At 45.5% G+C, this 23,150-nt stretch overlaps 1 protein-coding gene across 10 annotated transcripts in view; it reads right to left on the reverse strand.

Annotated features, from left to right (window-relative positions):
* FBRSL1 (fibrosin like 1) overlaps positions 1-21,216 on the reverse strand; it is a 592,776-nt gene extending 571,560 nt beyond the window's left edge. For all 10 annotated transcript variants that reach the window (XM_032229092.1, XM_032229090.1, XM_032229091.1 and 7 more), the window contains exon 1: positions 20,025-21,216. In XM_032229092.1, the coding sequence (XP_032084983.1) occupies positions 20,025-20,318 (294 nt within the window). In that variant the 5' untranslated portion in view covers positions 20,319-21,216. The remainder of the gene's footprint in view (positions 1-20,024) is intronic.
* Positions 21,217-23,150: the final 1,934 nt, after the last annotated feature.

Below are 23,150 nucleotides of genomic sequence, written 5' to 3' on the forward strand. Positions count from 1 at the left end.
TCTCTAGAAATGCAGCTTGCTCCTGAAATTAGGAAATTACTGGGTTGGGATGGCAGGTTGGAAGCCTTCCTGGATTCCGGCAGATTCTACCTGTCTGCAGGTAGAATCTGCCAGAATCTACCTGCCCTTCTCCACCTCTCCCTCTCCAAACCACAGTCTCTGTGTGGGAGGTGGATTCAGTGACTGCAAGGCAAGCCCAGCAGATCGCTTGGATAAGGGTTACTGAGCATTATGGTATTATGAGCAGCCTGCACAAGGGATTAAAAATGTACAAGCACAGATTTGCTTTGGGGGAGTAGGGAGAAGTCCCCTTCCAGGTTTGTGGCTTCTTCAGAAGGAGCATTCACACGCCCCGTGTTCTTTACATTGCAAGGAAGCCAAAATGTGGTTTCGTTTGGCTCCTGGTTTAGTTTAGTTTAGGTTAGGTTAGGTTTTTGTTTGTTTGTTTGTTTGTTTTTTGTGGTGAAAAGCCCATCACTGTAGCTAGGTCAAATCACGGAGGCTTCATTAATGGGTGAATGGAACTTGGATCCTCTCCCGATTCGCCTTACGGTTGGTTACAAGATCAGAAAACAAATCTGCCCTTGGCAGCCTCGCAACGCTTGGCAAATCAGCCGGAGTCACTTTTTGCTTAACTTTCTGTATTTGTCCGGTCCGCAGCTCACCGACAGAAGTCTGGTTTGTGGTTTAAGACAGGGGTCTCCAACCTTGGCAAATTTAAAAGCTTGTAGACTCCAACTCCCGGAGTTCCTCAGCCAGCTTTGCTGAAGCCCACAAGCCGTAAAGGTTGCCAAGGTTGGTGACCCTGGTTTCAGAAAGAATTTTTAGTGCAAATCCCGCCCACGCAAAGGTTTGGCTATGCACCTATCTGCAAACCTGTTTACCTATTTTTGAAAATTCTCATTTGCAGGTAGAAAAACTGTTTTGTTTTTTAAATGTGAACTTGAAAGCCACTGCAGGAAAAGCAGCGTTGGTTCGGCAAACCATCCAGGTTGGCAGAAACATTTCTGGCGTTCTTATCATTAATTACACAGACTTCACTGTTTTGCAACCGTTGCGTATACTTTTGTAAGTAGCCACAACACAAACTGCGGTTAAACATTTTTTTTCCTCCCTTCCTGTTCATTTTTTTCTTTCGACTTACTCACGGTCTAGTACCTAGCCCCAGCATTGAGACGTAGAATAATTTTGCACAGCACGTTAAACACCCAAGGTCAGGCTTGACACAAAAGCCAACCTGGATATGATTTGGTTGATTTTTTGGCTTAGAACAAGGCGTATCACAATCAAGGTGGCTTATTAAAACATAGGTTTCAGCTCAACTAATTGTGCAAGCTCATTCATAGCTTATTCAAGAAAGCACCGTCAAATGACAATAGGGCTTAGCCGCGTATGAACCTGGTAGGGCACGCCTAATAATTTAAAAGCATCGACACCACCAATATCAATCAACAACAACCAACAGCAATCAATGAAAGGTTTGACTCATCCAACGGCAATCAAGGAAAATATCGCAAAAGAAACTGATGTTCTACTGCCAGGAAAGAGCGTTTCTGTAGCTTAACCAAGGTGCTCTGCCTATTACGTACAGGTTTCTTCAACAGCTACAGTTTTAAAAAAAATAACAAAGGTTATTTGCAGAATAATATGTAAAAGCAGAAGTACTGCCTGCCTGCCGTTTCAGCAGCCGCTGCCAATTGCAAATGCCTCCAGGTTGCTCTAAAAATAGCTCTGGGCATTGGCAACCATTAAAACACCAGATCACAGGAGAAAAGAGTTAAGAACGTTTTTGTTGAGGGATCTGCCTCTTGCTTTCACAGGAGGAGATCAAAAGCTCAGTCCTGGGAAAGTGACATGACCTGCAAAAGGTTTTCACATGCACCTTGATTCTCCAGAACAAATCAGCGTTCAACCCGAATTTCCAGCCATGCGTTGCCCACCCTCTCCCTTTCCATCTTGCTTATTTGTTTATTTAGAAAACAAGCTGATAATCTGGCATTAACAAGGTATTTATTTATCCCAGTCCTGTGTTAGACAGGAATGGCGATGTCAAGCAGCAAAGGAAGTGCGGAATGGACTGTCCAAACTCCTTTCATGAACATCACTGCAATTCCTGAAGAGGCGATGGCAAGAGCAAGTTCTCCCCAAGCCCCGATCATGGTGATAATTAAATTCATTAAAAATGTTTTCCCTGTGCCCCCAGAATCGAGATTTCTAATGTTGGATTTTCCCCCTTACCAGAGGGAACCCTCTTGTGGAGTACTGTGAAGCCATTACCACGGCAACTCCACTGCGCTGTACAGTCATTTTATGGCAGTACAGTAGAAACCATTTTAAGACATAACAGGCTGTATCTTAACAGAACACACATACCCCGAGGGGTGTTAGGGGTATCCTACCCCCACAATAATTCTTTCCAGAGAGTAAGTCATCTGTGTACTGAGTTAGGTTGAAATTGCTCGAAGTGTTCCAGACTTATGCTGGACGCTGATCTTGTCGATCAGAAAGGTTGACAGTTAGGCGGTTCGAATCCCTAGCGCTGCGTAACGGAGTGAGCTCCTGTGACTTGTCCCGGCTTCTCCAAACCTAGCAGTTCGAAAGCATGTAAAAAAATGCAAGTAGAAAAATAGGAACCACCTTTGGTGGGAAGGTAACAGCGTTCCGTGCACCTTCGGCATTGAGTCATGCCAGCCACATGTCCACGGAGACGTCTTCAGACAGCGCTGGCCCTTCGGCTTTGAAACAGAGATGAGCACCGCCCCCTAGTGTTGGAAATGACTAGCATGTATGTGCGAGGGGAATCTTTACCTTTACGTTTAAAGGTTTCAGATTTTAATCATTGTTCTTTTCCCCCCCACCAAGCTGCAAAAGAGAGATGTCAGTTTTATTTCTATATTTAGCCTTCAAATTCATCAGTATAGAAACTTCCCAAATTTTCAAAGAACGGTTTTAACAGCCTCGCTCTAGGTCAAAGCAACGTCTAACCCGAAATGCAACAGCCATCTTCGTGAGACCCCCAAAGTTGTTTCTTTTTTAAAAAATTATTATTATTATTTTAATGAATCGTCTCAGAGCTCTGCGATCCCAACCATTTTAATGGATTTCACATCCTTTATTTAATTTTACAAATCTTGACAGAAATGCCAGGAAACTTGCAATGCTATAATTATATTTCTTCCAATGGTTGTAAGTTATTAACAAGGCTGTCAAAACACCATAATTATTTTATACCAAGTTTGACTGATTCCATAAGCTGCCTCTTTTTAACTGTACAACATCCATCCTTCCTCGCTTCCTCCTTCAATTAACAGTGGCTGTGGGCACACATAAGATCTGGCGGCTATTTAGAGGAAACACTGCCTCCTTGTTTGAAAATAACATCGAAACTGTATCATGCAATCTAGGGAACAAGATCAGATTAACAGAATAACAGAGTTATTGGAAGGGACCTTGTAGGTCATCTAGTCCCTCCCCCTGCCCAAGGAGGAGACCCTACTCCATTTCTGACAGATCACAGTCCAGTCTCTTCTTGAAAACCTCCAGTGATGAAGCTTCCACAACTTCTGAAGGAAACTTCTGTTCCATCGGCTGATGGTTCTCACTGTCAGAAAATGCCTCCTTATTTCTAGGTTGAATCTCTCCTTGTTCAGTTTCCATCCATTATTCCTTGTTTGGCTTTCAGGTGCTTTGGAAAATAGCTTGACCCCCTCCACTTTGTGGCAGCCCCTCAAATATTGGAAGACTGCTCTCCTGTCTCCCTTGGTCCTTCTCTTCAGTAGTCTAGCCATGCCCAGTTCCTGCAACCGTTCATCGTATGCTTTAGTCTCCAGGCCTTTGATCATCTTAGATAAATACTTAGATAATTAACAGTGTTGGAAGATACCTTGTAGGTCATCTAGTCCAACCCCCCACCCAAGCAGGAGACCCTACACCAATTCTGATGGATGGCAGTCCAGTCTCTTCTTCAAAGCCTCCAGTGATGAAGCTGCCACAATGTCTAAAGGCAACTTCTGTCCCACTGTTTGATTGAGTCACATTAGTGATTAGATTGCATTAGTCACTGCAAATAGCCCTCAACTTATAACCACCACTGAGCCCAAATCTTTGCTGCTAAGTGAGACATTTGTTAAGCGAGTTTTGCCCCACTTTACGAACTTACTTGCTGCAGTCTTTAAATGAATCACTGAAGTTAAATCAATAACACGGTTGTTAAGAGAATTTGGCTTCACAATTGAATCTGGGACACTGCAAGTGTCATAAATATGAGTTGGCTGACAAGTGACTGAATTTTGAATATGAGACCATGGGGATGCTGCAATGGCTGTGAGAAAAACTGTCGTAAGTCACTGATTTCAGTGCTGTTTTGAATGGTCACTAAATGAACTATTTTTAAGCTGAACTTACCTGTACTACCTGTATGATCAATGATCAAAAACTAAATGATCCAGTTTTAGCTTCCTACTAAATGAAACTGCAGGGAGCCTCGGTGGCTCAGAGGCTAAGACGCTGAGCTTGTTGATCAGGAAGGTCGGCAGTTCGCCGGTTCGAATCCCTAGCGCCACATAACAAAGTGAGCTCCTGTTACTTGTTCCAGCTTCTGCCAACCTAGCAGTTCGAAAGCACATAAAAATGCAAGTAAAAAAATAGGAACCACCTTTGGTGGGAAGGGAATAGTGTTTCGTGCGCCTTTGGCGTTTAGTCATGCCGGCCACATGACCATGGAGACGTCTTTGGACAGCACTGGCTCTTTGGCTTTGAAATGGAGATGAGCAACACCCCCTAGAGTCGGGAACGACTAGCACATATGTGCACACGGAACCTTTACCTTTACCTAAATGAAGCTGCAAGGATAAAAAAAAATACACAAACAACAACTGGGTAATAAGTATCCCCCCCCCCTTTAAACTCTCCAACATATGAATGCAATAAGAAGCAATGTGTCTGTTTTCTATTAAAGTATCCAGTGACAAGAATCAAGTCAACAAAAGCAATTGTGAACAATGGCCATTTTTAGAAACCAGGGTGGGAGTGAGATTATCCGATATAAATGATCTCATATCTCTCAAAGTTCAATAATCGATGAGTGTTAATAGGCATTGGAAACAGGGAACTGTTGCTAAAAAACAAAAAACCCATAAATAACAATCAAGTAAAATAGAAGAGAATATTTGTAGCTCAGGAATGAACTGTGGGGTCTTTAGTGTTCTCTGAGCTGAGTTGCTTTGTTGCAGACATTTCATTACCCAACTAGGTAACATTATCAAGGCATGATGTTACTGATATTACCTAGTTGTGTAATGAATCGTCTGCAAGAAAACAACCACATTCAGAGAGCATCAAGAACTCCACTCCTTAGTCCAATTACTCCCTCCAATCCTTGTGGGGGGTTTTTTGCAACAGCTTGCTAGATGGCATATTCTCAATAACTAAATTAAAAATCCTGCAGGCTTTTTTTCACAGGCTTTTCAGCTGGGAACTAACAGGACTGCCTTGCTGTAAAAAGTCCATCTGCAAACTCATCTCTCCGTGTGAAATACCACTCCATAAAATTCACGTACTGTAGGATAAAAAATTCAGTTATAATTAAATAGAATAGAATAGAATGACAGAGTTGGAAGGGAGCTCGGAGGTCTTCTAGTCCAACCCCCTGCTTAGGCAGGAAACCCTACCCCACTTCAGACAAATGGTTATCCAACATCCCCTTAAAAACTTCCAGTGTTGGAGCATTCACAACTTCTGGAAGCAAGTTTGAAAAGTGAGCTTATGTCAGTCTCTTATTCCAACAACACTTAACCTCCTCGCCATTCCTGGCTGTCTTTTTTAGATGAGGCAAGGTTGCTAAGTGGGAGACATTAAGCCAGTTACCTCTCCAGGAAAATTCATCATGTCAAAATCCAACAAAACAACAAGAACCCAGCAGAAATATCTGCTTGGCGTGCAGGGCAGTGCATGTTGGGAGCGCAACAGCGGAGTCCCTACGTGCTTATATGGCTTAAGAACCACAGGATTGGCCTCAGAAGCCCAGTTACCCTCGAAAACAGGGCCTATCTCTTCAAAAGAAGGATGGGATCTATCTGCAGAAAATAAGATGTTAGCAGCTAAGCACAACCTCTGAAATCAGAAAGTGATAGAAATAAGAGCAAGATTCTTTTTTTAAAAAATCTTCCTTTGCATTCGCTCTTTAAACACTTCCTGAATAAAGCAATTTGCCTGTCATTGAAAACAGGATGTTCAGTTGGAAGGGCTTTTTAACTCTGATCCAGAAAAAGGCCCCCAAAACATACTTGAGCAGCCATGCTATTCATCCTGGAGAATCAGGCATGAGTGGCAAACGTTTTCTTCTTTTTTATACTTTTTATTTTGTTTATGCAAACATCACATCTTTGCAACACATTACACTTCTTTTACATATCTGTTGTGATTCTTTTATCTGTCCATATAAGTCTTTATTTCACACATCTTTTTTCTTCATTCTATATATAACATTCTATATATTCTATGTATAACAACCTTTATTACAATTGACTCGTCAATTTATTACATTGACTATATTTCCTATTATTTACTTGCTACAATCTATTTTGTATTTCTATCTTTTAATCATTTTCCGGTTTTGTAGCTGCTTTTTAATTTGTTGATCTTTCGTCCTTTTTTTTTTTGCAAACTTCTGTTAGGGTTGAAGGCAGGGGTGAAATGTTACTGGTTCACAACCAGCTGTTCGTCCGAACTGGTAGTAAAAAAAAATACTACTGGTTCAGGTGAACTGATTTTTCCGATGATCAGCTGTGTTGCACAATTTATATTAGCAGGATTTCCTGCTTTCTAGCTCATCTAAATTGCGTGGCACAGCAGATTCCCCCCCTCTCGCTGTTCGATTAACTTTGCAGGCGTGCTCGGTAGCAGGCTCCGCCCACTTGCATGGATGTCATTTTGATGTTCTGTGCATGCGCGGAAGGTCCTGTGCATGCGTTGAGGAGGCGCGTGTTAGCGCACAAGCATCCTCACATTGCTACTAAACCAGTAGCCAAAGGTAACTGGATTTCCTTCACCCCTCGTTTGAAGGCGAAGTCAAAGTCTTGGAATATTGTAGTTTTGGTCATCATTAAAAAAGATGTTGAGACTCTAGAAAGAGTGCAGAGAAAAGCGAGAAAGGTGATGAGGGGACTGGAGGCTAAAACATATGATGGACGGTTGCAGGAACTGGGCATGGCTAGTCTAGTGAAGAGAAGGACCAGGGGAGACAGGATAGCAGTCTTCCAATATTTGAGGGGCTTCCACAGAGTGGAGGGGGGTCAAGCTATTTTCCAAAGCACCCAAGAACGGGACAAAAAGCAACAAGTGAAAAGTAATCAAGGAGGGAAGCAATCAAGAACTATGGGGAAAATTCCTGACAGTGAGAATAATTAGGGTCCAGAAGTGTCCAGCTGTTATGGAGACTCCATTACTGGAGGTTTTTTAAGATGAGATTGGACACTCATGTGTCTGAAATGGTATAGGGCTTCCTGCTTGAACGGGGAGTTGGACTAGAAGACCTCCAAGGTCCCCTTCAACTCTGTTATGTCCCCATTATGTTAGGTGCCAATAGGAAAGTTCTGAGATTCTAAGAGCTTATCCTTAATTCAGAGGGCAGGAGGTGATCTTCAGAACATGACTGAAGAAATAGTAAAACCGAATCTTGCTGCTCCTTTTGTCTTTCAGCCCAAATGCTGCACCATTCCCCGGACCACACAAAACGCAAGTGATTGAGGGCCTTGCATCCTCTTTCTCCAACTCAAAACGCTCTTCAGATGAGTAATCCAGGAGCATCCCGATTCCCCAGTAATGCATCAAACACATCTGAAGGGCGGCAAGCTTGGAAAGGCGGCCTTGAATCCTTCAAGCGTAAACATCCTGAAACCGTCAAACGACGAAGGACTTTGCAAAACTTTGCAGCTAAGAAATCAGCTATCGGCTTCTCATTTCAGCTACGTTTCTGTCAGGATCAAGGGATGCTGCCGCGCTGCTTGCTTGCCAGTTCTTTCAGCAAACCAGCCAAGCAAAGAAACGTGTCCAACTGCACTTTCAGAGCAGCAGCTGACTCAGCTTGGGTGAGTCTATTTCAGGATCTGCGAGAAATGCAATCCTGGTGGATCAAGCTGGCAACGTCCCTGCCCACGGAGAAGGACAAGGGGCAGAATATGGAGGGAACAACGCAGCGCAATGGTAAGGGGAGGGGGGAAGGACATTAGCTATGCTGACGTCCAGCGGGAGACAAACTCTGCATCAAATGGGAGGTAGAACAGGTTCCTGATCAACCTGGCTGACGACTTTGTCATCCAAAAAATAGAGGATGGAACTAGGTAAAGGTAAAAGTGCCCCTTGCACATAGGTGCTAGTCGTTCCCGACTCTAGGGGGCGATGCTCATCTCTGTCTCAAAGCTGAAGAGCCAGTGCTGTCCGAAGACATCTCCATGGTCATGTGGCCGGCATGACTCAACGCCAAAGGGACATGGAACGCTGTTACCTTCCCACCAAAGGTTGTTCCTATTTTTCTACTTGCATTTTTTTACATGCTTTCGAACTGTTAGGTTGGCACAAGCTGGGACAAGTCATGGGAGCTCACTCCGTTATGCAGCGCTAGGGATTTGAACCGCTGAACTCCCGACCTTTCTGATCGACAAACTCAGCATCTTAGCCACTGAGCCACAACGTCCCTTATTGGGCAGCTATACTGAACCTAATTCTTCCTAACAGAAGAAGTGATGGAAGTTGCTGGAAACTTGGGAGGGGGGGGGGGGAGAGAGAGAGAGACTGTGCCATATTGGAATTCCACATAATGCAGACACAAGCAATCGAACACAACCAAACTGGTGTCTAGGTTTTAAAAGAGCTGATTTCAACAAACTTGGGAGAAAGTTTGGGGAAGAGTTCTGTGGATGAAATTCTTAAAGGGGAAAACAACTCAACTAGCTTGAGAAACTCTGAAAAATATGATTTAAAAAGCCCAGTCCTGCGTAATACCACAAATTTTTAATTTGTGCAATCTCTACAAAAGAGGCACCTTATTTTACAGGGCTTCTTACACTTCATTATAATCTTAAAATCACTCCTGTTTGTTGGCTTAACTTCATGCATTAATATCCACTGAGGAGGAGGAGGAGGAGGAGGAGGAGGAGGAGGAGGAGGAGGAGGAGGAGGAGGAGGAGGAGGAGGAGGAGGAGGAGGAGTCCCAAAAGTGTTGATCTGGTCTAATTTCCCAATCAAAACACCTGGCCTTGAACCCTATTTGCCAACACGTCTGGTCTAAACAGAATGCCTTTAGCTTGTCCCAAAGGTGCTTTTTCAAAAGGCAACAAGACTTTGTTTGTCCTTGAAGACATTTCACCTCTCATCCAAGAAGCTTCTCCAGTTCTGCCTGAATGGGGAAGGAGGGGTGGATTTATATTCCTTGCAAGTCATCTTGCCCTTAAGCGCTTAAGTTTTCTGGGCTGTTTTGAGGCTGTTTTCTGGGCTGTTTTGAGGCCGTTTTCTGGGCTGTTTGGAAGCCGTTTTCTGGGCTGTTTTGAAGCCGTTTGAGGCCATTTTCTGGGCTGTTTTGAAGCTGTTTTTTGGGCCAAAAACAGGCCAAAATGGCTTCAAAACAGTCTGAATAACAGCCTCAAAATGCCCCAGAAAATGGTGCCAAAATGGCCCAGAAAATGATCTCAAAACAGCTCTGAAAAACAGCCTCAAAACCGCAGAGAAAACACCCCCCAAATGGCTTCAAAAACGGCCTGAAAAACAGCCGGGTTTTAGCCCTTTTCCAGACCATTTTCCAGCACTCCTGTGCCTGGAAAGGCCAGCTGGCTGACTTGCACATGCACACTGGAAACCAGTAGTGCAGCTGGCAGCGACACACATGCCCATCACGGAGAGGGCTCTGCCTGTCACCTCTGGCACACGGGGCCATAGGTTCAGTGTCACAGATCTAGGGGTCTTATCATCTAGGTTGGGAAGCAAGAACTTTCCAAGGCTTCGTTTAAGGAGCCTTCTTCGAAAGAGCTAAACAGGAGAGACCTCGAATAAACAGGGATTCCTCCAAGAGGACTGATAACCTTCCAGAATCCTGACCGACTCTGGTTGATCGGAGGAGGGAACACAGAAACAAAAGGGAAGGAAAACACAGCCATAAAACCCAGTTCCCAAAAGAAAAAAAAGAAAAAAAAGAAAAAAAGAATTCCATTCTGGTGATGCTTCGCATGACAATGGCTGACGGCTGAAAGAAAAATGTTTTTCCACCCTTGACGTTTTTTTCCAAGCCTTTGGAGATGAAGTGGTGCCATTTTTTTGTTTTTTGTTTTTTTAAAGGAGTGAAAATACATTTCATGCTAATGGATTGTCTGCCTGCTTTTGACTAGATTACATGGTTTTCAAGGAAGCCGGTCAGGGCAGGCAAATAAATCTATATTAATGAACATCCCACATGAAATAGTTTGAAAATCCAGATTTGGGTTGGGGAGAGGGCAAAAAAGAAAGGGGTTTTTTTTTGGGGGGGGGGGAGGTTAATGTAACCATTAGGTTACCAGTTGGACGCGGTGGCTCAGTGGCTAAGACGCTGAGCTTGTTGATCACAATGGTCGGCAGTTCGAATCCCTAGCGCTGCGTAACGGAGTGAGCTCCCGTGACTTGTCCTAGCTTCTGCCAACCTAGCAGTTTAAAACGTAAAAATGCAAATAGAAAAATAGAGACCGCCTTTGGTGGGAAGGTAACAGCGTTCCGTGCGCCTTCGGCATTGAGTCATGCCGGCCACATGACCATGGAGACGTCTTCGGACAGCGCTGGCTCATCAGCTTTAAAACGGAGATGAGCACTGCCCCCTAGAGTCGGAAACGACTAGCACACATGTGCAAGGGAAACCTTTACCTTTAATGTAACCATCTCAGTTTCTCAACCTTAGCAACTCTAAGATGCGTGGACTTCACCACCGTGAAGGAGGCTGTGAAATCGGCCGTGACTCACTTAATAGCCACTTTGCCTAGCGATGGAAAATCGGACCCTAAGTTTGGTCGTAAGTCAAGGACTATCTGTGATTCAGAACCAGGTTAAGAAAATTCACCGCTTCCCTCTGCAAGTTTACATTTCTCTTTTTTTTTAAAAAAAAATCCCCAATGCTACTTTTTGTGTTTGTTTTGCTGCCTTCAAACTCCTGGCAACTGTGTGGACATGTCTACGCAGTTTCCTTGGCAAGATTTTTCAGAAGCAGTTTGAAATTCATCAGCCTTCTTCCTAGGGCCAAGAGAGAAGGACAGGCCCAAAGTCACTCAAGCAACTTCTGTGTCTAAGGCAGGACTACAATTCACAGACTCCTGGTCTCAGGGCTGGTGCCTGTAACCTCCACACCAAACTGTCTCTCTGGAATATCATCACTTCTGGGTAAACATAACATCTGTGAACTTCTAACAAAATGAAATAAATGGTGAAAAGAGTGAGGTTCTACATTTAGGCAAGAAAAACAAAAGGCACAGGTACAGTATAGGTGGTACCTTGCTCAATCGTAGTAACTGTGAGAGGGATCTTGGAGTCCTAGTGGACAACGATTTAAATAGGAGCCAGCCGTGTGCAGCAGCTGCCAAAAAAGCCAACACAGTTCTAGGCTGCATCAACGGAGGGATAGAATCAAGATCACATGAAGTGTTAATACCACTTTAAGGTAAGGCCACACTTGGAATACTGCATTCAGTTTTGGTCGTCACGATCTAAAAAAGATGTGGAGACTCTAGAAAGAGGGCAGAGAAGAGCAACAAAGATGATTAGGGGACTAGAGGCTAAAATATATGAAGAACGGTTGCAGGAACTGGGTAGGTCCAATCTTATGAAAAGAAGGACAAGGGGTGACACGATAGCAGTCTTCCAATATCTCAGGGGTTGCCACAAAGAAGAGGGAGTCAAGCTATTCTCCAAAGCACCTGAGGGTAGAACAAGAAGCAATGGGTGGAAACTAATCAAGGACAGAAACAACCTAGAACTAAGGATAAATTTCCTGACAGAACAATTAATCAGTGGAGCGACTTGCCACCAGAAGTTGTGAATTCTCTAACACTGGAAGTTTTTAGGAAGAGATTGGACAACCATTTGTCTGAACTGGTATAGGGTTTCCTGCCTGAGCAAGGGGTTGGATTAGAATATCTCCAAGGTTCCTTCCAACTCTGCTATTCTATTCTATTCTATTCTAAACACCTTGAGATGATGGCTAGGTATTCCCAGCTAGCTTGCCCTAGAATGATCTGTCATTAAAAGTAGACAATAGTAATCTGGATGGAGCAATATTCTTGCATGTAGCTATGTATTCAATTACTGTTAATAACTACTGGCTGTGGGGAAGTTTGTAAAGCTGTGTGGCAGGTCCCACACAACTGCCAAATTAGATGTGTTGCCAGCAGTTCCTTGCCAAGTTCAAAGGGAAGGGCTGCTCCGGGGAAGGTTCTCCACCTTCTAATGAACCAAAAAGCTGTTTATTGAGGGGAGGGAAATGAACAAGGCCTTCTGTCTATTAGCAAACTTCCCCTGATCTCCAGTTTATGCACTGGATAGACAGAGAAGTTATCATTTTAGAATAACAGAGTTGGAAGGGACCTTGGAGGTCTTCTAGTCCAACCCCCTGTTTAGGCAGGAAACCCTACACCACTTCAGACACATGGTTATCCAATCTCTTCTTTAAAACTTCCAGTGTTGGAACTCCCATAATGTCTGGAGGCAAGTTGTTCTGGAAGAGATTGGATAATCATGTGTCTGAAGTGGTGTAGGATTTCCTGCCTAAGCAGGAGGTTGGACTAGAAGACCTCCAAGGTCCCTTCCAACTCTGTTGTTCTATTCTATTTCATTCTCTCCCCATAAGACAGAAACCAATTGCAGCTCAATGCTCCCAGCTCTTTTTAAATGCTTAAGCTGCTAAATTCTAATACCTGATTTGCCATTAAGGTTAGTCAGCAGTGAGCCTAAGGAGGCCACCTGTATTGCGTTAGCAAAGACAACTGCTCAATTATGGTATTTCTGAATAGAAAACTCGGACCAAATGTAGAATTTACTCACAAAAGGAACTGCATGGCCCTTCCTGCCAACTGAATAACCTCTTGAGGAGTTTTCCCCTGCAAAACTTTCTTCCTGTACAGTTCTTCAGAAACAGGGTTTGTTCAGTTTCTCAGCTTTCTCTGTCTCTCTCTCTCTCTGTGTCTCTGTCTCTGTCTCTCTCTTTCAAGGAGAAACTCCAACAAACTCTAAGTTAATGCCCTTTTTCTGGGTAGATAATTACTTCCATAATGTGAATCGATGATTGATGTAAGCCTGGTTCGGATCTTGCTGTTTGCTTCTCTTAAAAAGAAAAGAAAAGAAAAAGCAATGAACATAAGAAGACAGCTTTTAAATTTGAACTTGTGAAATGGAGACGCCGATTGATTGCGGCCGAATTCACAATCATGCAAAGTCGCAGACAACTAGTTTTACAACCCTCTGGTGAATTTATACAGCTGTCCAGACAGTGTGCTTCAAAGCACAACCTTAGCATAGCGTGTTTGACAGAGCACTGGAGCAGGGGTCTCCAACTTTGGCAGCTTTAAGCCTGGCGGACTTCAACTCCCAGAATTCCCCAGCCACCAAAGCTGGCCTGGAAATTCTGGGAGTTGAAGTCCACCAGGCTTAAAGTTGCCAAGGTTGGAGACCCCTGCACTGGAGGACTTATAACTGAGGGTCGGGCTTTCCGTCCACATGTATGTAATTTCCCCAATCTTAAGGGAGTTGCTAAATAACTAATCAACGACACGCTTGCTTGCCAAATGCAGAGCCCCGGATCTTTCTGAAGGCCCAATTTTGCCCAGATCAATACTAAGCGAAAAGGCCTGACCACAAGAACCCGTGTTCTTGCAAACAACACGAAGCTACCGTGGTTAAGTTTTAACAGGAAGAGGGAAATCCCCGAGCAACAAGATAAGTAAAATACAACTTCCCAATTTCATCACCGCAACGTTTCCTTTTAATGCAGAGAGAGATGGTGGTTTGGAAATTCTGCAAGGGGGAAAAACAAAAAACAAAAGTCCCACAGACTAGCTTCCCCCCACCACCACCATCAATTTTTCTTAATGCCTGATTCTTATAGAACCAAGTTTTTCAGTTATGTTTATGGATGCAACGGATGCAATGCAACGAGATTGAGAACAGAAATGCCCATTGCACAACCCTTTGGCCTGTCCAGCCACAGCAGGGATGACAAATCTTTTGGGCACCAAGTGCCCAAACCGGAAAGCATGTGCATGCACATGCATGTGTGCGCGCATGTGCGCTGGAGTGCCAAAAACTTGAAGCCCAGCTGGCTAGCACGTGCATGACTGTTTTGGGGGCATTTTCAGGCCATTTTGGGCCCAAAAGCCAACCTGAAACCAGCCCAAAAAACCCACGAATTCCACTGGCACACTAGGATGATACAGCTATCCAAATTGAGGGACTGAATCAAAACTGGGATTGCCTGGCTTAAACATCTTGTCGGGCTTAGTCTAATCAAAGAGCGGATGAAGTCAACCCAGTCTGGATGCTAGTTCCCCCACTATGGAGAATAATGCCATAGGCTTAAAACCACCAAGAAACCACATCCAGTCGTAACTTTCATTTTTGTCCAACAAAATTAACTGTGAAGTAAAGTTCTCACCCATCAATACAATGCAAAACCTGGTTTTTATTTTTGAAGATCCAGCAGCTGTTCTTCCTAAGTGAAAATAATTTATAGCTTAACACCCCCTTGCTTTGCTTGGAAAAGTGCACACCTGTCCAGAAAGACGTTATCTGGATGCTGGAGGATCCAGGATGATCTCAAGAAGCTAAGCAGGGCCAGGTCTGGTTTGGCAAGTCTAAAGACTGAATTGGGAAGATAAACATCTTAAGAAAATGGGGGAAACCCAGCCAACTTTGCACTCTTTAGTTCCAGAAGTGTACAGATGCTGTCATAAATTCATCAGCTTAAAGATTCATCTTAACTCAGAATGGTCACAAGTATTCCAACAAGACAGAAGAATTTAAGGAGGCAAGCTTACTCCTTGTTCTCTATTTTTTTAGGGCTTTGAACATAGAGAACATGTTGTTGTTAGTTGTGAAGTCGTGTCTGACCCATCATGACTTCATGGACAATGTTCCTCCAGACCTTCCTATCCTCTACCACCCTCTGGAGTCTATTTAAGCTCACACCGACTGCTTTAGTGACTCCATCCAGCCACCTACTTCTCTGCCGTCCCCTTCTTCTTTTGCCCTCCATCATTCCCAGCATGAGACTCTTCTCCAGGGAGTCCTTCCTTCTCATTAGGTGGCCAAAGTCTTTGAGTTCCCACTTCAGGATCTGACCTTCTAAAGAGCAGTCAGGGTTGGTCTCCTCTAGGATTGACCGGTTTGATCACCTTGTACTCCAAGGGACTCGCAGGAGTCTTCTCCAGCACCAGAGTTCAAAGGCCTCCATTCTTTGGTGCTCAGTCTTCCTTATGGTCCAACTTTCACAGACGTACAGACTAGATGCACTTTTGTTGGCAGGGTGATGTCTCCGCTTTTTAGTAGGCTGTCTAGCAAGCATCTTCTAATTTCTTGGCAGTCCACATCTGCAGTGATCTTGGAGCCCGGGAAAATAAAATCTGTCACTACCTCCATTTCTTCTCCATCTATTTCCCAGGAATTGACGGGGGGGGGGAGGGGAGAGATAATAATGAAGGAGGAGGAGGAGGATTTGAGCTCCTGCTTGTTTGAGAGATTCTGGCCCTGGTAATCCCCTCCACTTCTGGCTAATATCAGACCCTCCTCTGGCATTTCTCCATGAACAACAAGAGAAACCACACACCTTGATGTGAAGAAAGAAAGGACCCCCCATGTCAGCCTTTGTCTTGGAATTCCCACCTTGTTTTTGGCCCCGAACGTGTGAAAAGAACACACCTACCCAAACACACACTTGTGCCAACACAGCAGCCTTCTGGAACAGGCAACCCAGCTCTGGCCCTTGAAAGAAAACGAATGGACCCTGAGTAAGTTGTTTGTTGCCATGAGTCAACTTTTGTGTATTAATGAAGAAGAGTTCTGGGCAGCTGCCACCATCCCATAAGCAGGACGATTTGTTTTAAAGATCCTGCGGGGCACCTGGCCTAGTTCCTGATCAGAAGTCGTTGCTTCTACACGGATCCCAACACTCTAAGCGGTGGGTCATGTGCATAGCTGCAAAAATAGCTCCATCAAGGTAATCTATAAATGGACGATTGAGAGAACTGGGTATGTCTAGTAGTCTAATGAAGAGCTGGGAGGGGGGGGGGACATGACAGGAGCCTTCCAATATTTGAGGGGCTGCCACAAAGAAGAGTGGGGTCAACCTATTCTCCGAAGCCCCTGAAAGGCAGTACTGGGTGGGAGATCATTAACGAGAGATTTGCACTTAGAACTAAAAGATTTCCTGATAATGAGAACAATCCATCAGTGGAACCCCCAGAAACCGTGACTGCTCCATCACTTGAGGTTTTTAAGAAGACATTTCTCCAGAATGGGAGGAAGAAACGTTTTTTCCCAATCTTTCAAACGGGAAGGCTATAAAGTCAGGGCTATAGTTGGGCAATAGGAAATCATGACTGATAGCTGTCTCCCTTTTGCTCTGTGCTCCCCACCTTGTCCAGCTTTTCTTATCATAGTCAATACATTCTAGCTGTTTCCTTTTTCACGGTTTGTTTTCCTTGTTGACCCTCTTTTTGTTTCTTTGTCTCTTTTTACTGTTGCAAGCTGCCTGAAGTAGCCGTACTAACAAATAAAAGAATAAATAAATAAAATTAGAGGAATGGTCTACTGTCTTGTCTTGAAAAAGCTCCGATGAAAAAGAATTGCTTTAATACCGGCGGCAAAATTATAACCTTTGTTTTTTGTTCTGCAAAAATGACATTTGGTGGAGTGTAGCTTAAAGTTAAAGTTCCATACAATCATTTCCACATGCCAGTTCAACAAATTCCCAAGTGATGTAAGCCCAGAAGCCTCTCTCTTTTTAATGATCCTTCACCTCCTTTTTGAACTGGTTGATCAAGGTTCAACTATCTGAGAGACTGATAAAATCCATTTCATCCTTCTCTTTTATTGTTCTAACACTCCCAAGTATCACTTCCAGAATCTGCTGGGAAGATAGGTAGACCTACCTATTCATTTCAGTTCCTTATTTATCTGCTCGCTTGCCAGTCCTAATTTTGTTGTGCCTTGTTCCCAGTCAAGTTTCAAGAACGTTGACACAAACTTTTAAAGGAGGAAAATCCTTAAAGAGACTTACTTTAGAGAGGGATTAATTCCATGCCTAGAGAAACACTCTGCAAATATGCTATGGCACCCCAGCAAAGATAGATCTGAAAGTATGACTTGTTTCATGAGAACTTTTCGCTCGATTGTGAACAAAACCCCAGACAATGGGTGAACCTAGCCATCGGATTTGCACTCTGTGGGAATGTCTTAAGAAGGCCAAATGATACACAGAGGTGTAAGCTAATTTAGAAAGAAAACACACATGCTACTTACTCCAGACACTGCAGCTTTTTAAATCTCCCTAGATAAGCAATAGAAGTGATTCATGATATAAATATACACCAAGCCAGCATCTCAAATTCAATCTATTATTGAAGAGTAAAAGCACACGGAATCTTTAGGTATTCTTCACAACAGCAAGAACTCCACATTGTATACATTCACTATTTTCACAATAACACAGTTTTAAGAGAGAATAAAGCTGGGCGCTGTCTGACAATTTGCATCTTGTTTATTGGCAATCAATGAATGAACCCCACTTATTTTCCACTAAAGAATTTGTACAATTCTTTCAAACCACACAGCTTTGTCCAAAATCGGATGCTCTAAGGACCATCGCTCGCTGCAGAAGATACCAAAGCAGCTTTTACAACACGCACCCAACCAAGATAGATCGGACAGCAGAAATGTTATGAATTCTCCCACAACTGTTCTAGAGGCCCATCGGTTTGATTAGCAATCAATTTGAGTGTCTGACTGACAGATCGATAGCAATCATCTTGCAGGAAAATACCAGAGAAAGTAAAGACTGTGAGAACAAGAAGTAGTACAATGACAAACAAGCAACATCAAGGAAATTTTCTTGCTTCTGCTACCACCACAATCAAGACAAGAAATATAAAGATTTCATGGTATCAGTCTTCTGGTTAAGACCAAAACAGTCACAAGAACAGTATTATGGAAAATACTTTCAGGCTTCGCATGGATGCAGTTTCACAGCATGGAAGGAACATCCTTCTTTCCAAACACCCATTGCTTGCAGATTTCAAAAATAACACAGTGGTTTTATTTTTAATCCATGCAAATGAAAGATTGCAGAGCAACAATTTCTCCTTAGGATAAGCGGACTAGTGTTGAGTTTTGCTTACAGCCAAAAAAAAAAAAAAAGTTTGACAAACTATAAAATGAAATGCAGAGGTGAACTCCTACAACTTCAAAGTGAATCTTCCAGGGAAAACCAACAAAGGAAAAACAAATAACATTCATAGTATATTCTAGACAGACCAATTGGCCAACTTTAAAATAATCCTTTATTTGGGCAAGTATTAATCTTATTCCATATCTTTGAAGGATCTCAACCTCAGCATGCGATGATCACCAGATTCTAAGCTGGCCCATTCCAGTTCCAGTTTTATTGACTTATTCCTTTAGAAAAAAACCAATCCAGAATTGAAACATTACCTCTTTTTTGTTTCTTAATGGAAGGGAACGAAATCAGCCCATTGAAAATGAGTAAGATATATAGCAGGATAAAAACAGTTACCAGAAATTCTTACCCATTCAGACTTTCCCATCACATCATGAATAAAAACTGAACAGAAAAACAGAAAACCAACCAAAAAAAAAAAAAAAACCACCCACCCACCCACACACACACAAGCCACACAAAATCCCCTTTTGTCCAAACTCTCTAAAAATATTGTTGCTTGCTCGCTTAACTTTTACATGCCAAAGAAACAAGTCAATACAATACAATAATACCAAGCAAAGCAATTCCTTCCAATTATTCTTCATTTCTCTTCTTTCAAAACCAAAAAGAACATTCAGGTTAACCCAGAAAATCTCTCCAGCCTGATTCACCAGCTGCTTCTCTCAACAGAATTGGGCTGGTTGAGGCAAGGACACACCAGGCACCAAAACTCTGCTCTTCTCGTTGTCCACACCATTTCAACCCAGTTTTCAAACACACTTTTAAAATGGTGGTGCATTTTCTGTAGGGCTGGCGTTGAAAACAAATTCTGCATTCATCTTCCTGCACTCCAGGCAGATTTGCAAGCCCACTACAAAGCTAAACCAACACACAGCTTGCCTCAGTGACCCTCACTGCTTCATGGTTGAAATGGAGAGCAAGGGTCAACTAAGACTTGGCTTACTACATCAGTTCAGAAGAGCACAACTCAGAAGTTACACCCAAGACAGTTGCCAGATACTTAGCATGCTTTGGATCACAGATGGAGACCACCACACACCAAGGCCTGAAGGTCCCACCTTTAATTCATTGAGATGTTGACATCAAGCCCCTCGGAAGTTCAATGAGATTGACCAGCACAAGCAAAGCAGTCCCACAGATGGAGAGACCAATACAGATCAGTTCCCAGGTCTGAAGGTCCACCTTTAATTCATCCAGATGTTTGTTCCAAGCCCTTCAAAAGTTCAATGAGACTGACCAGCAGAAGCAAAGTGGTCCCACAGATGAAGACCAACACAGACCCAGCACTGGAGGTCCACCTTTAAGAGGTTGGCCCCAACCCTATCAGAAGTTCAGTGAGATTGACCAGCACAAGCAAAGTGATACCAAGGAGGGAGACCAACAAAAACCATCTCCCAGGTCTGAAGGTCCACCTTTAATTCATCCAGATGTTTGTTCCAAGCCCCTCAAAAGTTCAAGGAGACTGGCCACCAGACCAAACTCTTCCTCCCATGGTGTTCCTCCTCCCAACCAGGACTACCACGGCCACCCACCCACTCACCCCTGTCCAGGTTAAGACCAGCATCCTTACCTCCAAGGCTTCCATGGTGGTGAAGCTGGCGATGGCAAATCCATCGATTAAATCCTCTTCCTGCGAACTGGATTCCCGCCTCCGCCGCCTCGGAGGTCTGGCATTTCTGCCCGCGGAAGCCTGGCTCTTGGGAAGCAGACCACTCTGGCTGGAATTCTCTTTGCCAGGGCTGGCTTCCCTTTCGGAGGTCGAGGAGGGGCTTTGGTGAAGTCTATCCCTGCCATTGGGGTCTCTGCGCCTCACCCGATCCCTTTGGGACCGGGATTTTCTGCTTTGTCTGATCTTGCCATCCATCTCTAAAGCCAGTTGAAGACCCCTAAAAAAAAATTAATCCCCCACAATTTCGTTTTATTGGGATTTTTTTGTACGATCCACCTTATTTTTCTGGCTCATGAAATCCGGAGGAACCAAGAGGGGATGGGAGGCAGCCAAAGGGGAGGGGGGACCAGAAAGATTAATCCAGCAACCCTGGAAAAGCTAAACAGGGGCGATCCAATCTAAGCCACCCAGGGGGCAATCCACATCCAGAGGCAGGCAAAAACCCGAAGATAAATCCACAGTGACCTTGAGAAACGGCGCCCCCCTCTCTCGTTGGGGGGGAGGTTGTTGGAAAAAGAGAAAAAGACCAGCTAGGGGAGAATATCCAGAGGGGAGAAAAACGGGGAACGACTGCGATGAATCTCAAGTTCTTTCTGGAGAAAGAGGGCGGCGGGGTGGGAGGGCAGGCAGGCAGAGCCAAGCTTCGTGCCCCGTGCCCCGTCCCCAAATCCAAACCAGAGCTCCTCGGGAGGCACAGATCACCCCTTCCAGCTGAGCGAAAGATCCCCCGAAAATCAATCAATCCTCCGCAGATCCAGCCGGGCGAATCCAGACGAGAAGCAGCGGCGGCGACTGAGGAGGAGGAGAGGGGCGTTGGGGCTGCACCAAACTGAAGCACCCCCCCTTTTTTCTCTTCCCCCCCTCTCTCTTTTTCTGTCTCTCTGCACCTACCCCGACTTCCTCGCCCCGCCCCCGGTTCGAATCCGGGGGATACCCGTGCAGGCGAGGGCGCCAAAGGGGGGCGCCGGCCGTTCCGCCGAGGCTGGCGCTGCAACTTTGTTGCGAGGCCAAGCGCGCGTCGGGAAGGAAGGAAGGAAGGCGGAAGGAAAGGAGGGAAGAATGCAAAGAGGAAAGGAAATGGGTCGAGCAGAAAAAGGAGGAAGGAGGGAGAGGAGGAAAGGAAAAAAGAAGGGCGAAGGAAAGCAGGAACGAAGGCAAAGAGGAGAGGAAAGGGAAAGGGAGGAAGGAAGGAAGGGCAGGAGGAAAGGAGGAAGGAAAGGAGGAAAGGAAGACTGAAGGAAAGCAGGAAGGAAGGCAAAGAGAAAAGGGGAAGGGAGGGAGGGAAGAAAGGAGGAAGGAAGGAAAAGCAGAAGGAAAGGAGGAAGGAAAGAAAGGAGGAAAGGAAAGGGAGGATCGGACCGGCCTCTGTCTTGCAGCGAGCTAAGCAGCAGCGGCAGCAGCAGAAGGCAGAGAAAGCCTTCCTCCTCCTCTTCCTCCTCCCTCCCCTCTTCCTCGGGGGCTGTGGGCGAGCGGCTGGGCCCACCGGCCCGCTCGGCCCCTGCCCAACTTTGCCCCCGCCTCGCCCGGCCCGGCGGGCTCCCCTCGCCTGGCAGGAGCCGCCTGCGCCCCCTCGGCCGCCCGTTGCCCGCCTTCCTCCCTCCTCCCCCCTCCCTCCCTCCCTCGCTCGCTCGCTCGCTCGCTCGCGCGCCGCCCACCCCGGCTCGGGGCGCGCTTCAGGAGGGGCCGCGCCGGCTGCGCCTCCCCATTGCCGCCCCCGCCGTCTCAGCCGCTTCTCCTGCTTCTGCTCCCGCTGCCTCTGCCGCCGCCGCCCAGCCCTCCGCTCGGCCGCCCCCCGGTCGCCCTCCTCCTCCTCCTCCTCGCTGGCTCGCTCGCTCGGGGCTTTAGCACCGCCCGGCCGGCTGCGCATGAGCAGGGCCGGCCAGCTGCGCGTCACTCGCTCGCCGCAGCTCCGACCGCCCCCCCCCCTCCCCGCGCGCTCTCTGTCTCTGTATCTCGCGCACGCGCGCGCGCTCAGCCTCGCGCCTTCCCCCAACCACCTGGCGCGCGCTCTTTCTCGCGCTCTCTCTCGCTCTCGCTCTCTCTTGTTCGTCCCCCCCTCCCTTCCTTCGGAGTGCCTCGCGCGCGCCGCCGCGTGACTGGCTGGCGGACGGGCGTCGGTCCCGCCTCCCCCCCGCTCCCCCAATTGGAGGGGTCGGGGGAGAAAAAAGGAGGGAGTCGACCACCCGCCTTGAAGGGGGTCTTTCTCTCTTTCTCTCATAATCTCTGTTTTTCTCCCTTTCTCTCTCTCTCTCTCACTCACTCATTAATTCTCCCTCCCTCTGTCTCTCATTCTCTCCTTTTCTCTCTTTCTCTCTCTCAATAATTCTCTCTCCCTTTCTCTCTCTTATTTTCTCCTTTTCTCCCTTTCTTTTTCTCTCACATTTTCTCATTTTCTCCCTTTCTTTCTCTCTTTCTCTCTCATATTCCCTTTTTCTCCCTTTCTCTCTTTCTCTCACACAATAATTCTCTCCCTCCCTCCCTCTCTTATTCTCTCCTTTTCTTTTTCTCCCTTTCTCACTCACTCACTAATTCTCTCTCTTCCCCTTCTCTCTCTTTCTCTCTCTCTCATTTTCTCCCTTTTTTCTCTGTCTCATTCCCTCTCTCTCTCTCTCTCTCTCTCTCTCACTCTCTCACTCTCTCTCTCTCACTCTCTCTCTCTCAGGGAAAGGCACCACCCCTCCTCCTTTTTTAGTCAGAATGAAGTTTGGGGAAGGGATGTACCTGTTTGTGTGTGAGAGAGAGTGGGGGGGGAAGAAAGATCCACCCTGCCTGCCAATTGGGACAGACCCCCACAATCTCCTCAGGTGGCAAACTCAGAGCCAGGTGAGGCTTCCCACGACCAACTGCTTCTGAGCCCCCAAAAGCACAGGTTAGCCTCCTTTGGGCAGGTGGGGGCGACTGACCTCCTGCCCGGAATGGACCCATGTTTGAATCTGGGAAGAGTTTTGGGGGTCTCTAAGCCTCCCTTGCAAAGCAGGACGCTGAACCCCACTCCAAGATGTCAGAATGTGAGGACAGGTCAGGGGG

The sequence above is a fragment of the Thamnophis elegans genome, chromosome 13 (assembly GCF_009769535.1).
Source record: "Thamnophis elegans isolate rThaEle1 chromosome 13, rThaEle1.pri, whole genome shotgun sequence".
Classification (NCBI taxonomy): domain Eukaryota; kingdom Metazoa; phylum Chordata; class Lepidosauria; order Squamata; family Colubridae; genus Thamnophis; species Thamnophis elegans.